Genomic DNA, 17,728 nt, shown 5'->3' on the forward strand with positions numbered 1-17,728 from the left:
ATATAGTCTCCCATCATGTTCTCGTTATAATGTCATTGGTAGCTGCGTTCAAGGTCCAGTATATCCTGGTGGAAGCGCTCGCCTTGCTCCTCCGAATACGCCCCCATGTTCTCCTTGATTTTATCAAGATGAGCATCAATGATATGGATTTTGAGGGCCAGCCTGAAGCTCATTGTGCCGCAGTTCCTCACCAGAGTCTGAACCAGATCCAGGTAGTTTGTGGCCTAGTGATTGCCCAGGAAGTCCCGAACCACTGCGACAAATCTGTTCCAAGCCGCTTTCTCCTTACTAGTCAGTTTCCTGGGGAATTCATTTCACTCATGGATCTACTTTATCTTTGGTCCGACGAAGACATCGGCTTTGACCTAAGCCTCAGACAGCTTAGGGAAGAAGTCGTGAAGGTACTTGAAGGCTGCCGACTCCTTATCGAGAACTCTGATAAATTGTTTCATAAGGCCCAATTTGATCTGCAGTAGTGGCATCAGCACATTCCGGGGGCCCACCAGTGAATCCCTCTTGGCGTTGTTCCTCCCCACCGAGAACTCGGTCTGCTGTGGACAGTTCTGCCTGTGGTGGCGCGCCCCTTGGTGTCTTTGCTGTCCCAAAGGCAAAAATTGCAGGGAAACTTGGTAAAATCGCCTTGGAGATCCACCAGGAATGCCACCACCTTGAAGTCTTCGATGACATCCTAGCCGTACTCATCATATTTCAAGGCGTCCAGCAAGGTATTGATGCTGTTGTAATCCTATTTGAGGTGCACAGAGTGAACCAGGGTTAGAGACGGAGCAACACAACTTTGAGGATCCTGAATGCGCTGTCAATGAAGAGGCGCCACTCATTCTGGTTACAGGCGATTCCGATTGCCTCGAACAGACTGGTCACATTGTGGCTGAAACAGAGCCAATCTTGACGGGCGAAGAAGCTGAAAAAAAAGCTTATTGACGCTTCCTCTGATGTGCGACCTGCACACTTTCATCCAACAAGTTCCACTCCTTAAGACTAGATGTCAAAAGCTCGGCATTGGACTTGGCGAGACCAAGATCTCTGATCAAGTTGTTGAGGTCGTTTTGGCTGGGGTATTATGGGTTTCGCTCCTCTGAAATTGTCACCTGGATCTACAACTTCTTCCTCGCTCTCTGATTTGCTGCTCTTTTCTAATGACGGCTGCTCTCTCTACAAAGGAGTGGGTACGGGGAGCTAAGGTCGGTGTGGCACCGGGGCGATGGATGAAGGAAGGTCCGGATATCTGATAGCAGGTTCTCGCAACATTTTTCGTATATGATATATTTTTTTCAATAGCATTGAAAATTGTAAAACATTTTAATATTAAGAACTTTTACAATTTTAAAAGTTTAACAAATTTTATAACATAAAATTCCGAGCAACAGTTGTCCAGCTTACCATCCAGAGTATTTTTCAGTGCACGCAGGTGAAATGAGGTGCCCAGGGTTTGTCTTGATCCCCGACAGGCATGCCGAAATATGCCTTGTAGGCCTCACACATCTTCGAAGATGCTTCAATGGAGTACTTTTTTGCTCTTGTCCTGATAAATTGGCCGCAGACATAGCAAAATGCGTCTGCCGGATGTTTGCAGCCTCTTGATGCCATCTCAGAAAAATGCAGCTATGTAACCACTTAGGCAGCTGGAACTAAACTGAACTGGTAGGCTTAAAGCCCCTGTATGTATATTACTATTTATATTACTGGAAAGTCCTAGTAGTTTCTCCAAGTTTACTCAGCACTGAATCTATCTGGAATGTTCAGGAGAATATGTAAATTTCAAAATATTACTGTCCTGGTCACAAAAGCAAAGTTTGTGGGGAATAATAGCCAGTTTCTATACTTTTGAGGCATAAGCAATTAGGAAATAACAAGTAATACTCAGGAGAAGAAAAAAATTGTTACACGGTTTAATCATCCCTTTGTTGTACTGAAATGAAGCTTGCCATGAATAATCATTTAATAAAGCTGCATAACTGGTCCAAGCAGTGGTTCTTTTGAGGTTTAATCCAGAAGAAAAAAAAAAAAAAAAAAAACAAACAATGGCCATGTTTCTCACGAACACAAATTTTTGAACTTGGTTATCAAAATATTGATCTAATAAAACTGCATAGTTGATCCAAGCATTGGCTCTTGAAGTTTAATCCAGAAAAAAGGTATGTAAAGTGCTTCTCAAACTTTTGTACATAAACCGTTTTCTTCTGTTATGCACAGTAACATTGACCTTTGATCTCTTGAACCCATCTCCAACAGGCTATTTCCTTACCGCAAGTGCAAGCAGTCCACACAGTCAGGTTCAGTCCTGCGATATAAAAATTTAAAAAAAACCTAATGTTATCATGCAAAAGACCATTGGTTTTTTTTGTTGTTGTTTTTTTATTGTTGGTTTTTTATCTTTCAGTCACGCTGATACCGACCTCCTCTAACGGTGTGCCCCTAAAATCAATAGCCTTTTTTCCCAAAGGCAAGTTCTTTATTTATGAAAGTTACTCTAATAAAAGACAAGATGGTCTATTGTGTTTCTCTGGACTAAGACGATATTTAGCACAACTAGAGAAGAGCTCACTTCACTTTATTCCAACCAATCCGGTCCCAAACCCTGTATTGAAATATTGGTGGTTTCGCATATGATCTTACCTTTTCATAAAGATTGCAATCGTTGTAGACGGAGTCGTCCAAAACACGGTAGTGGCAATATAGACTGTTTCTATATGTTTACCGGCATGTGTCGCAGCTCTTGATTTACGATCGGTTGAAACGGCCTTTCGGCGGTTTGTATGAGTGTTTCTATCAGATGTCTGACACATGGAATCACACAACCTTCCGCCCATCTTTTAATTAAAGCGTACATCGACGTATAGTCGATTACTTCATTAACATTGAACTTTCAATCAGATGCAACGTTCCTCCTATCGAAACTATTTCGGTTGTGGTCATGTGTTGGATATCTGTCATTTGACTGTCACGCGATAAATAACTCGTGTGACTAACTATCAACGCGGTTCATTAACACCCATTATTTCGAAATGTACATAATAATTGATAGTAATTGAACTCCAGTTAATTTCTTAGTGAAGTCTAAAAATGAATGTTAAATGTACAGTATGTAAAATGTTCCGAAATCAACTTACCAGGACCATTATGGAAATAAGTTTTTATCAATTTGTATAGGTCATAGTTATTAATCTTCTTTCATTTTTGTTATCTTTTTCTTGTGAGTATTTTTTTTTATTGTTGCATGTTGTTGTTTTTTTTTTTTTTTTTTTTTTTTGTCTTCAAAATTCTTTCAGGAATAGTTTGTACTCTGTAAATGTTCACGTGCAGTGTTGTCATATTACTCAGGTAGGTTTGTACTAGTATGTGATGTACGTTTTTTGTCCTTGATGTGTTACGTTTGTTTGTATTATAGTTGTTTTATCTGTGTCGTGTGTCACGCCAAGTTACTCATTTAGATTTGTTATATGTATTACTATTTGTGTTAAATGTTGATCCTGGCTAAATACAATTCTACTGTTTTTCTTTTGGTAACAGTGAACAAATGGGGATTTCCGCAGATGATCTAATTGTGGATACATGAAAGTACCACGTGAGAGGTCGATCTGTTTCAACTGGATTAAATTTAGTCAAGACCAGCAAACGCTTTGATCAACGCTTTTTGGACTCCGATCGTTTCCTGTTTTGGTTTTGCTAGTGCCGACTCGGGCGAAGCGTTTAGGAAACAGTCGCTATCCTGCTTAGAATAATGGTAAAGCTAGACTCTGTGTATTCTCTTTTTTAGAAGAAGTTGATTTTCACTCTTTATTGTTTTTAGTTTTGATTTGATTTTTGTTAGAGGTGGTATCGTAAAGTTGTCAGCGACCTGAATCTCGTAAATGAACCCTTGATTAAACCCACATGGTGTAGGGAGACACGCCCCCTTTCGCTCACTTTTTCGTAGATTATAGTATTATTTCGGCAATGAAATAGTGTTTCAAACCTTCTGTACAGTAATGTATTAAGATACAAGTGGTAAGGGCATTGTTAATTGAGCGTTTCGGTTAGAATATGAGTCAAAGGTGTTCAAAGCAAAGTGACGGGCCTAAGAAACGAATAGCTGGTGTCGAAAAACGTTGTAGCTCAGACACTTATTGCGAACCGAAACAAAATATATTTAGTTACGTCCAGTATGGTTAATAAATCATTTATGTTGTAGTCTTGGGGAGTTCAAGTAATAAATTGAATTAGTATGTTAAAGGGTGACGGCTGTCACTTCCCTATATGCATCTGGCTAGTATGAGCTATTTTATTTTAGTAATAACACAACATACCTGGATAACATGAATTAGTGACTTATAAAAGCTGTGTTTCTCAAGTCCATGCCAAGCTTTTAACTGTCTACAAGAAAATGATGAGAGATCACTTCCCACATCCATGTTCGAGCTGCAGGAGCAGTTTTGGATGCATGGCACTATGATGTATTATTGATCATGCCATGTAATGTGCTTTCACCATTTTTAGGACGAGGAGTCCTGGACTTCACTCATGGAACTCAGGAGTCCCTGGCATAAACTTGAGTCTCTCTCTTTCAGCAAGACTGGAAATAAAATAAAAAAAAGCATAAAATCATTATTTTGTTATGTATTAATATCAGATTCTTAGCCATTTATAGTATCACACTAAAATGACAATATTTTTCAGTAAATGGGATATTAAGTTAAAATTATAGTCATGTAAATTTATAATTGCTGCTGCTACAACAACACTAAAAACAAGGTCCAAGTCAAATAAGAAAATCATCAGCCAGTAGTTTCAATCCTAAAAATGATCATTTAGAATGCAGTGTAGTTTTCTCTCCAAGTAAAATAGCATATCCATTCACAAAAAAGAAACTTACATGAATAAACACATGGCATTACACTTAACATAGAGATAAACAAACTATCATTATGAAATGAAACTAAGACAGAAGACAAAGATAAATCAACCTGAATCGGTACAGAAATTTGGATAGAAATATGTTCATTAGTAATAAATTTCAAATACCATAAGAGTTGACCCAAAGAAATAAGGCTGGGATATAATGTGGACTCTTGTTTTTTTTTTTATTTTGTTATTATAATTAATCATGTTATGTGTATATTACCTAAAAAGCCAGAGACTGCTGATATGAACTGTTGTCAAGATAAATTCACATCAGCTGTTTTTAACTGATTCTCACATATCACAAATCAAATGGAACTTTTTTGCCTTTTGTTGGCCTTAGGTGTCATTTTCATCACACGTCTGTTTCCCAAAAACTGAAAACAAATTTTACCAACTTAATATTACAAGTTGGCTTACTTTTTTCTGCACTCTTTATTAAGATACTGTTGTGCCCTTTTCTTAATCACACATTCTTAATTAGCAGTTATTATTTTTATAGCAGATCAATGATTGGACAGTGTTGTCCCGATCAGACTGCTGAGAAAGCTTGGATTACTTTCATGATTTATGTTATGTCATCACCAGTTTATTGTAAGCACCATTCCGTCAAACTAGTGAAGATGCTTACATTCACACTCAATATAAAATCCTATTCAAAGCCATATCAGATCAGCTATCAGAGGGGCAATCCTTTTCGCGAGATAATTACAGGGAGAGGGGTTAACTCTTAATTAATGACACTGGTTTTATATGTTTGTTTAAATCTAGCCTTTAGCTATACTGCAAAATCATCCATCACTGATCCAAATATAAAAAGGATGAGTGTTCTGGGGGAAAATAAAGTGAATGTTCACAGGGAAAATGAAGTGCTTCTTGGAGATGTATTACAGGGAGAAAGGGTACGTTCTTTGAGAATTTGACTTGGAAACTTACAGGTCCTTGAGAGCCCTGCATATACTGAGGCAAAACCCTGAAAATTATTATCTGAAATGGTTGCAATATTTGTGCAAGAATTCATGGAAACCTTCAAACACCCTGAAAGATTTCATAGAATACATAGATTCTAATGATATGATCCATTATAGTGGTCTTTATATTTATAAGGTTCTTCCTTCACCATTAATACTGGCCGCCATGTATGGCCTATCGTGTGCTATTCTTTTGTGAATTTAAATTGGGTATGTTGCTTTCAAACAAGACCATAAGTATTAGTAGTAAAATAGGAGGTTACAAAAGCTTTTGCTGTTGTTGTTGTTGTTGTAGGGTTTGACGCCATTTTGTCAGCACACGATAGGCTATACATGGCGGAAGAACCTGGGGAAAACCCCAGAAAGAACCACCGACCCATGAGAAGCAACAACAACAATAAAATGAGACACAAGTCGTACTCATAGCAGCAAATAATGTCAAATTTGACACAATTAAGACACAACAAGGTATTCAGTATCACTTGAAAGTCAGATCTTGAAAATATTGTAATCTCTACTCCTCTCCAAATAGATGGCTATTTCAACATGGGGTTTTCACCAATAGACTTCTTATGATACCTAGTTGGTCATAAATGAAATCGGCACCAGTCATGCATCCAATATGGCTGCAACAATGATTGTCTTAAAAATGTTGATGTCACTGCTCCCTCTGAATGGATGATCATTTTGACAGATTTTTCACCAAGCCTTAAATGAAAATGGTGCCAGTTGTACATCCAGTATGGCTGCCATGACAACAACGTTAAAATTCTTATTATCACTGATCCCCTGAATGGATGATCATTATAACATGGGGTTTTCATTAAAAGACTTCTCACGATATGTACTTTGTTCTTAATGAAAAAATGGATGATCATTATAACATTGGTTTTTCATCAAAAGACTTCTCACGATATGTACTTTGTCCTTAATGAAAATGGATGATCATTCTAACATGGGGTTTTCATCAAAAGACTTCTCACGATATGTACTTTGTCCTTAATGAAAATGGATGATCATTCTAACATGGGGTTTTCATCAAAAGACTTCTCACGATATGTACTTTGTCCTTAATGAAAATGGATGATCATTATAGCATGGGGTTTTCATCAAAAGACTTCTCACGATATGTACTTTGTCCTTAATGAAAATGGTACTGCTGGAACACATTTTTAAAAATTGGTTTTGCTGAAGAATATTCGAAAAACTTCAACACTCATCAGTTGAAAGAAAGAAATGGTCTTATCTTAAATTCCTGTAAATTCTTTTTGCCCAGTGGATCATGAGTCCGTTTGTGGGACTTGTGTAATACTTTTGTACGTGGAATCATTAAAAGTTGCAATTGACTGCAGCTTTATGAGTACTACACCCTCATCTTAAGAGTAGGTCCATTTGACCGATACTTTACCTATCATTGACGTTGGTATAACAGCAAATTTGAAAATCTAGTTATCCCAGTTATCCCCAAAAATTTTGGAGATGGTTTGAACACTTGACAGTTACAAGGAAGAAATGGTCTCATCTTGAATTCCTGGAAATTATTTTCATGCAGGAGTCCTTGCTCTGACTCAAAATTCACCTGCCTAACCAGTTTGTGTTCTGTTAAGATTATTTTGACAGTGTTGAAACTGATTTCCTGAAAATACAAACTATAATAAAAAGGCTTTAAATTGACTAAGTTTCTCTCTCTATTTATCTCTCATAAAAGCATACTTCCTCAATAAATTATGTGTGACCTTGACTGTGGTTTTACTTAATTTTTTTAATAACAACAGTTTCTCTATGTCTTGATGTAAACCAGTAATCACTAATGTTATTTTCTGAATGCTGTAAAACAGAAATGAAGTTGGAAATGTATTGGTGTTTTTGGGGCTGTGTTTTTTTTCTTTTTTTTATTATTTTCAAAGCCCAGGGAGCTCCTGCATCATAAAGATTTCTTGGATATAATTTTCACCATATAGCTGTAAAGAAAGCTTACCCTAGGAATCATTCTAGTTGTCTAGAACTCATTTTCGGAGGTGGAGGGGGGTTGAAAAACCTTTTCCCCCACCTATTTGCCCCTAGAAACCGTAGCTTCAAGTTTGATACATAGTTTATATCACAGAACTGTGGATGTGTCAATCCATAGATATATCAATATAACCAGGGGCTAAATATTCTTTGAACTAAGTGGATTAAACCACAGTGTAATTATCTCAGGTCCTTTAGGCTGAAAAACATTGTATTGAAGGCTTTTATAAGTCACTTATCCCCATGCTTAGTATAATTGTCAAATAATTGCGTGGGTACTGATGGATATCTTTGACCATCTATAAATGACCAAGTCATTGTGAGCAAGTGACAGCTATTTGTCAGCCATGCAGAACAAGAGCACTGGATGTATATTACCGATGACATAATTAAAAAAAAAATTAAAGCAAAAAACAAACCATAGGCATGTTGTTGGCACCTCAAGGTTACATGAAGGAAATTAGATAACACCCCTTTTTTTTTTTTTTTTACATTAGTCCAATAAGCAACTGATCAGAATATGGGAGGGACCCATTCCAGTATTAGAGGAGCTCCAGACACATGACTACCAGAAGTTTTAGTTCTTGTGCAAAAAATATAAAAACAGAACAAAGCAAGCTGTTTATTTGTCAAATGAATTTTAAATTTCAAGAAAACGTTTAATATTTTATTCTTCCTATTTTGAAACTTTCATTGTTATATTGGGGTATCATATTTTAGGGCAAGCTTAAATCACAGAGACAAGTTCACTTTTCATATCAGCTTGCCCTGGGTTAGCTTTTATAAATATTTATCCAGCCCTGTAGTTGATACCTAAATCAAAAGAGAATAAATTTTGTTGTTGTTATTATAGGTATAATGGCATTTTCCAGCACACGATAGGCTATACATGGCGGCCAGTATTAATGATGGAGGAAGAACCCGGGAAAACCTGGAAAGAACCGACTCATGAGAAGCTACTGGCAAGCTTTCTCACATACCCACATTGGCAGAATAAAATTTAAAATTATCTTCTTTCTTTACAAAAATTGTTGCATTTAATTAACATAAAATATAAATTTATGTAGATTTTGATAATATGCATTGACAGAATATCAGATGTGCCCTTAACAGTAATATAAAGAATTTTTACTTAAGAATGAAAATGCAGTTACACCCTGAAAAGGGTAGAGATCATTGTCAGCAACTATCTGCAAAACTAAAAACAATTCATATTTAAGAAAAAGCTTGTTCAGGTGAGAGAAGATACACTTTAACCCGCCCACCCACTAAGATGGGCAGTTATAGCCAAATGTTAAAACATAACTTTTAAAATTTTTGTTACATGTTTAGGCTCGAATAAACAGTAACACAGAAAGAGTGAAAACAACAAGCTTTTTAAAATTTAACAAATAATTTATTTTCCTGGAAAAGTTCTAAAAAAGAAAAAAGGAGAACTTAAGGTTTCAAGAATCAAATCCAAAATATAATCTGAGAATAATCCACTAATTAAATTGCAAAAGTCCTAGTAATAAATGTTCTAATAATTTCAAATTTGAATCCTGATGGAAAATCCAAGATGGATGATGATGATGTATGCTTAGTCAGTACTGTGCTTATCTACAGTTCAATGTAGAAATACAAATAATGGCACTCTGGTGCTGGAAATCCAGATTAAATTTGTAAGCAATGTCTTTACAAAATTTCTGTGTGGGCACTCCTCAAAATATTTCCAGAGAAAAAAGAATTAATCCTCGTGAAATCCAACTGATCTGAAGAAAATTAGAACTATAAATCTGGCTACAAGAAAATAACTTGACATAGTGTAAAAAGCCCAAAACTGAGAAACCTCTCTCAAAGCATTTCTATTAAAACTAACAAATGCGCGTAATGGAAAAACCGGAATTGTGAAATCGAAAAAAGGGGGGGGGGGTCACGTGATCGTGTTTATGTCATGTACACCAAAAATGACACTGATGACAACCAGTCATTTTATTCCAAGAAATAAAAAATAAAAAAATTTGTTTAAATCTTAAATCATGTAGTCCCATCAGGACCTTGGAAACAACCAAACATTTTAAAATAAAATAGAACATTGTTTATGAAAGTAGCTACAAGTTCTGAAACAAGGTCAGAATTTAAATCAACACCTGGTGTTTATAAACTAACAGTCAAGGTCAAACAATTTTCTGAAAAAGTATCATCTCTAGTGAATAAATTTACATTATAATAGCATATAATATAATAAAAAATTTAAAACTGACAAACAGTTAAATTAATTATGAATATGAATTAAATCAGATATATGTAACATTTTCTATTATTTTTTTTATGGTGAATACTATTTTGTTTTCATTTCTCATTTGCTATATTTAGAAAATAATATTAAAACTTCAGTAATCTGATGAATTTAAATTTGATGTAGTTTATGTTTTTAAATTTAGCTCTTTTAAATTTAGCTCATCATGAATTATGCTCTATGCTGCTTTTAGTTACTGCTGTTTTAAATAAATAAATAATGCCAAAGTTACTCACAATTGACTTTGAATTTAATTTAATTCATTTTATATGTATGATGTAACAAACCTGATTAATAAAGAACGGCTTAGATTTATTACATAAATTATATTTTTCAACACAATACATGATTCATACATAATCTTGTTTATTTTATTTTTTTGCTAAACATTTACTTAAATAATTTTTATTGTTTAATTTCTTTTCAGTTTCATTCCATTTTGTTTCATTTTCATTTTATTTTTCTGTTTTGGTTAATTTGAGTTAATTTCAGTACTTTAGGCTACTGTAAAATTAATATTTAGTGCAGACTGCAAAGTACTGAAGTTTTAATAACGGGGAAAGGGGATAGAATGGAGATACATATTACAAGGATAGAAAAAAATGAAGGTTTGTTGAAGGCTATTTTTTTGTTAAAATGGTTTTTGAAAGGCATGAATCACATCAAGCTCCAAATAAAGTAATATTCTGTCTCCTTTGAAAATTTAAGTATGAAAACATAATGAGGTATCTGTTATGATATTAATTATAGGACTACATAGATTGGTTGATTGATCATGATCATTCTCATCATCATCATCATTTCTAATTCAGGATGAAAATGACTCAATAGAAGATGTAACAAGTTCAGAAGATGACGTAGATATTAGCTCTCCAGATTCAACACCCACAAAATATACACCATTCCAGCCACGTTTCCGTGTTCAGATCCCTGATGCTGTCAAAGATGGTGATGCTTTACTGTTCAGTGTGAAGGTTTTTAAGGTCAGAACCACTAGAAATGCTTTAGAGATCTCTGTAGGCCTTTGACAGTGAGATTCCTGGACCCTCATTCTCCAGGAATTTGTGGTCCTGATAGGAAAATGAGATGGGGGCCAGGTGAGAAAAGATGAAGTCTGTTAGTGGTCATTAAATTACTAAGTTAAAAATAAATTTTTAAAGGTTTAATATACTTAATATTTATGTAAACTATAATTTATTCCACTATTATCACTTCTACACCTCAGAATCAGTAATACAAAACCTGTTACTACTGCATACCTTCTACTTTTCTGGTTAGAAAATCCCCACCCACCCCTCCCCAGACGAGAATTAATTCTCTCATTTGGGTGAACCAGAAGATTTTGGAACACCTTACCCATGTACACTGGCCTGCATTCTTTTCCTATCACAGGAATTATGGGCTGCTTAAATGTTACATTGCAGAGAAATTGTCATTGCTTGATGTTTACATTGCAATGTAAGTTTTCTCTTTATATGTGTTGTCTTTATCATGATAGATTTACTCCTGATCAGGTTTCTGTCTGCCTGAAATGTGATTGATCTCTCTCTCTCTCTCTCTTATCATTTTTTCTGGTTACATTTGGTATGGCCTTGCATATAGGCTCTTATGGTATTATTGTAAATATTGATGGGAATTTATTTCTAGGCATTTAGTAAATGTCCCTATCTTTGCCAATTTTGGTTGGTAGACTCATATTGCTTATGTTTATGAGATAGTAGTTGATATTCATTTTTAGTTTTCTGTTTATTAGCAATCGTGCCATACTGCCAACTGGCTTTTGCAAAGTTATCACTAATTCTCAAATAAACCTGGCTGACAGTTTTTTTAATTATTTTGAGTACAGTTTTGGGGGTTTTATTGCCTTAAGTAAATTTATTCTGCAAACTATTATTGATTCTGTTTATTAATTATTACAGTAATGAATCATCTTAGTTCTCTCGCGTAATGTGAGTTGTACTGTTTCTATCTCAGAGAGGCCAGTCACACACCAGTTTTTCCCTTTATGTTGTGTGTTTAGTTATCAAGCACCATTCATTCTCATTTTAGCATTGCTTCCTTTTTGCATTAATACGTTAGTGATTGTTTTCATTCTCTGAGACCTTATAAAAGTGAGTTTTAGCTGTTATCATATTAGTATAGACTAAGTCTATGCATACAAATTTACTTACATAAAAGTTTTTGAATAATTTTTTTTTACAGCATCCTATTTTAGCAATGTCTAGGCAGGGTGTGGATGGGTAATGCCACCCCACTTACTTATCTTTAGTTGGTCAAAAGCTGGACTCACTAAATATAGTCATATATAAGGAAGAGAGTTTCTTTCTCAGCTTATTCAGAATTTAATCACATCTTTGGGTTTGACAGGTTTCAGGGGAAGGAAAATGATCCCAACTGATCACAAGGTCAGACCTGTCAGCCCTTACGATTTTGCCATAAGTCTTATGAAATTGACCATTAAAATATAGACTTATTAAATAAACGCAAAAACTACAGAAATAAGATTGTTGCAGTAAAATCCAGAATATTGGCTCATCCGTGTTTCATTTAGGCACAGGTTTCATATTAGATTTAGTGGAATTGATCAGGGAACCAGACTAACTTCACAGTAGTACCTTAGACACTTGAAACTGCACACATTTTTTCATGCAAGGCATGTTCATGATCAAACTGTTGATTATAGAAGTTTTTAAAAATTATGTCCTACAAATGATAGATGTTGAGAAAGAAAAGGAAAAAAAGGATCTGGAAAAGTTTTAGTAATCATTGGAGACGAATGAAAAGGATTATTCAGATTCTATAGAATAAAAGCTGGAAGTGACACTGCTGCATTTATTGTACATCAAATGTAGATTTGAGTATGTCTCATGGTGGGAGATATGATTGCTATCCTCATATGAAATCAAGAATGGTTCAAGAATTACACCAGGTTGAGAGATGGCAACAAGCCATTGAATAGCATAGGGCTTGGAGCTGAAGTTTTTGCAACTGTACTAAACATAAATAAGGTCTACATGTACTTTACAAACTTTTCAACTGAACAAAATGTTTACATCACTGATTCGGTTTCGAATACCAAACATTTTAAATTATATGTTTTCCAACCTTATAATAGCAGTACATTATATTTTGTCACAAATTACTAAAAACTGGTGAAAATTATGGAAAAATATCAACTGCCTTACTGAGTCTTGTTAGGGTTGGCAGGTCTGCATGGTCTGTCATTGAAGTTGTTTAAACTTATGCAGCCCTATTCAAAGAACAACCCCATTTCGAAAGGACAAAGGTGGACAGCCTCAGGGACTTGCATTCTCTCATGCAGAGTGTTCTTTTTCTGTTGCTTCTCGTAATTGCCAGGCTAGACTGCTTTGTTTTCGAGTGGTCTAAAGCGCTCACTGTTATGGATCACTGCCATTTCATCTCTGTCTGGGTGGGTCCAAGTCTTGGGTTCGGCCAATGTGGGTATGTGAGAAAGCTTGCCAGTAGTTTCTCATGGGTTGGTGGTTCTTTCTGGGGTATTCTGGGTTCTTCCTCCACCATTATTACTGGCTGCCATGTATAGCCTATCTTGTGCTGAAAAATGGCATTAAATCCTACAACAACAATAACAACTAGACTGCTTTTCAGAAGTTTGTCCTTGCAAAAGGGTAAATGGCTGGGTCCTTTAAAGCTGGATACTGGCTTCAGTTTCGAGATCTCCCGTCTCTAGTTGTGTCCCCGTTATTCTTCCACCAGTTGAATCTGGTGCAATTAAATCAAGAGGTACTCTTATCTTCTTAAAAAGTTTTTTTAAGCCTATTTAAGGTCATTGGTATCCCAATCTCCATTTTTTGATGATTTGTTGATCCACATTGGCTTTCTAAAGTTACTCGTATTAGATTTGTCCCAGTGTTGATCCACAGCGACCAAGATGTGTATTTCTCTAGAGAAATCTGAGCTTACTCCATTCCTAATTTCATTTACAAGCGGATTAATTTTGCCACAATCAGGATTAGTCTGTGTCCACTTGGGACAGAGTAGTCAAGATCCTTTACCTGTCTGAGGCACTGAGAACAATGTGTTGCTAGCTCATCCTTTTCTTTTTCTTTTGAGTTCCTTGTACTCCACAATGGACATGGTTCCCGTAGGGAGACTGTCCTAGTACCCTCTACAGTTTCTCCTTTTGGTGAACTGGAAACTGCACAGGGACCCTCTTAATGCTCAGATTTCTGTAAGTGTATATCTCTATCTTCATCTAATTTGGTGGACAAATCGGGGCCAATTTAGGACCAGAATCCCCATGCTTGCCTCAAACCTGACTTACATAAGTTCACAGAAATATCAGATTCAGGTTGTGTTGCTGATCTGGAACCAAAAGGACTAATTCTTCAAGGTTCCTGTTCCAAGAAGAATATTTCCTCCACATCAACAATTTGGAAATGAGGGCAGTGTTCTTATCCCTTCAGAGATGCCTCAGTAAATAAGAGTTCACTGCTTGATGTCTCCAACATTGATACATTGGTGGTAGCGTACCTCAGAGACAAAAAGGAATGTATGCTGTTTCTCTCTGTGTGGAGGTTTGAATCCTCCTTTGCTGAGTGCCTCAGAAGAGATTACCTATGAGCTGGCCATATTCCGTGTAAAAGTTATTTTGGAGTATGGTGTTTCTAGGAAGGAAAGATAGTCCTTATCGAATAGTCACCAATCCATAGTGAATTCCCTCTGTTCCAACTGGTGGACTTGTTTGTAGGTTAATAAGCTAGCTCCCATATTTTGTTTCCCTATTTGCCAACCAGTGACCTACACAAAAGCCCATAAATTCTCCACCTTTCTTCCATTGGATCATCTCAGATTATCTCAACAGGTTGCCAAGGTCATTATTCTGTCCAGGAGATGATCTACATCTGAGTCCTACAATGGAAAGTATATGGGGATTGCCAAGGTCATTATTCAGTCCAGGAGATGATCTACATCTAAGTCCTACAATGGAAAGTATATGGGGATTGCCAAGGTCATTATTCTGTCCAGTAGATGATCCACATCTGAGTCCTACAATGGAAAGTATACGGGGATTAATGCTGTAAGAAATATGTCAGTCCTAGTTGTCCTTCTGTGAGCACAGTGGTTCATTTTCTTAAGAGCTCAAGACTGTTGTCTCACTTGCTAATGCCTAGATGGAATCCTTTTTGCATCTTGTGGTCTCTAGTTAAACCTCTCTATGAACCATTAGGTGATGCTTCCTTCAGTAACCTTACCCTCAAGCTTGTTTTACTGGCTCCCCTTGATACCTACATGGTGAAAGAATGAACTTCGTGGTTAGTCAATAGAGCCAGGCTGTATGAGGTTCATAAAAATAATAAGTTGCCATCTAATGAGAAGAAAGTGACTTTTCCTTCCCCATAATGGTTTTGCTGATCTTTTAACTTCCACCATTTGTGGTGGTTGCATTTGCTATAAGGAGAACTTTTCAGTCCCTTACTAAGATGGTAATACCATTCGAGACATTAAGCTCATGATGTCTGAACCATTGCTACCTCATGAGGTAGAGCCATTGCTACTTCATGAGGTTTGAGCCAATGCAAGCTCATGGGCCTGTCCAACTCATTATTTCCTGGAGGATGTAATGAAGTCACATTTTCACAACCTACGACTGCCTTCTCTTGTGGCTTCTACTCATAGGCTCACCAGGGTGAATGTATATTTTCCAGCGGTCTGATTATTGTAGGTAAAAAATTGACTCTTGTGGATACCATTGGTCAGTAGTCTTCTATTCTACAGACTAATTGTGTGATCATCAGCCTGCCACCGAACTGAAATTCAGCTATTCAATAGCAACAGGTTTTGTATTACTGATATTAAAATATAGTTTTTGGTGGAGGGTAAAGCTAATTTTAATGAGGTAATACTAACCTGTTGCCATTGCCAGATTCCATCCTTTGCCCTGCACTGATGTCCCACTAGTACAGGGTCTTGTACAATGTACGAGATAGATTTAAAAAACTGAAGATCCATGAGTAATTATTGATGACCCATGAAATTCACAGTCTTAAAATACTGTTTGACCAAGACTAGCATCTAAAAGGTCCAAGGCCTGATTTCACCCACAGAACTAAGCATGTATAGGTCCAAGGCCTGATTTCATCCACAAAACTACGCATGTAAAGGTCCAAGGCCTGATTTCATCCACATAACTAAGCATGTAATGGTCCAGTGCCAGATTTCACCCACATAACTAAGTATGTAAAGGTCCAAGGCCTGATTTCACCTGTAGAACTAAGCATGGAAAGGTCCAGGGCCTAATTTCACCCATAGAACCAAACATGTAAAGGTCCAATGCCTGATTTCACCCACATAACTAAGCATGTAAAGGTCCAAGGCCTGATTTCACCCATAGAACCAAGCATGTAAAGGTCTAAGGTCTGATTTCACCCACAGAACTAAGCATGTAATGGTCCAAGGCCTGATTTCACCCACAGAACTAACCATATAAAGGTCCAGGGCCTGATTTCACCCATGAAACTAAGCATGTAATGGTCCAAGGCCTGATTTCGCCCACAGAACTAAGTATGTAAAGATACAAAGGCTGATTTCACCCACAGAACTTAAGTCAAACTCACATTTAAGTTTAGACTCAAGTGATCTGATTGACTGTAATTTAAGCCTGGCTTAAACTTGACCAATGAAATGTCTTAAATCTAGACTTAATCACATGGGTTGGTGAAATTGAGGCTGGGGTGGACATTTAATGTGTAGCACATAAAGGTCATGAACCCATTTTGGTCATTACACCATATATTTGGGGCAGATGACTTCAAGTGAACAGCAGCAAAACCTATGCATGGTAAATAATTCTAACTGCTAAGAGTATAAAGATTAAATTAGAACTTTTCCAGTAAAACATAAATGGAATCCAGGGAGTAGTCAACATAACCTTAAATTAGTACTTTTCCATTGAAATGTACAAGGAATCCAGGGAAGGCATGTTTAATGTGGAGTAGTCACCCATAGATTAAATTAGGACCGTTCCAGTAAAAGATAAATGGAAACCAGAGAAGGCACTTTTAATATGGAGTAGTCACATTTAGATTAATTTAGGACTGTTCAAGTAAAACAAAAATGGAATCCAGGGAGTAGTCACCAGTAGAAAAATTAGGACTGTTCCAGTAAAATATAAATGGAATCCTGGGAAGGCACTTTTAATGTGGAGTTGTCACCAATAGATTAAATTATAACTTTTCCATTGAAATATACAAGGAATCCAGGAAAGGCATTTTTTTTGTGAACTCGTCAACCATAGATTAAATTAGGACTGTTAGTAACAGTAAAACAATCATGGAATCCAGGGATGGCATTTTAATGTGAAGTAGTCACCTATAGATTAAACTAGGACTGTTCGAGTACAACATACATAGAATCCGGGGAAGTCACTTCTTTGTGAACTTTTTGAGTAATCAGATTACCCTGGCATTTAATTTTAAAATCTTCCATCCATTTGTATCATTTATGTTTTAATGAAACAGGTCTTATGGTAATTTCCAATATGTAAAACTATTACATAAACTACCACAAGAACAACTCAAGAACATTTACT

General features: G+C 36.2%; 1 protein-coding gene and 1 long non-coding RNA gene across 2 annotated transcripts in view; one reads left to right on the top strand and one right to left on the bottom strand.

Moving 5' to 3' along the window:
• Positions 1–1,896: 1,896 nt before the first annotated feature.
• LOC149800320 (uncharacterized) lies at positions 1,897–2,821 on the bottom strand. The gene is made up of 2 exons (XR_016420959.1): positions 2,638–2,821; positions 1,897–2,302 (listed from the first exon to the last, which is right to left on the bottom strand). It is a non-coding gene; the product is annotated as an uncharacterized LOC149800320 (long non-coding RNA).
• Positions 2,822–3,538: 717 nt separating this feature from the next.
• Positions 3,539–17,728, top strand: part of LOC149800321 (sorting nexin-32-like) — a 67,469-nt gene continuing 53,279 nt past the window's right edge. The window contains exons 1-2 of the mRNA XM_089959908.1: positions 3,539–3,745; positions 10,971–11,141. Coding sequence (XP_089816034.1) covers positions 3,743–3,745; positions 10,971–11,141 — 174 coding nt within the window. The 5' untranslated portion in view covers positions 3,539–3,742. The remainder of the gene's footprint in view (positions 3,746–10,970; positions 11,142–17,728) is intronic.

Source organism: Sinohyriopsis cumingii, chromosome 5, assembly GCF_028554795.1.
Source record: "Sinohyriopsis cumingii isolate HCF-2022 chromosome 5, ASM2855479v2, whole genome shotgun sequence".
Taxonomy (NCBI): domain Eukaryota; kingdom Metazoa; phylum Mollusca; class Bivalvia; order Unionida; family Unionidae; genus Sinohyriopsis; species Sinohyriopsis cumingii.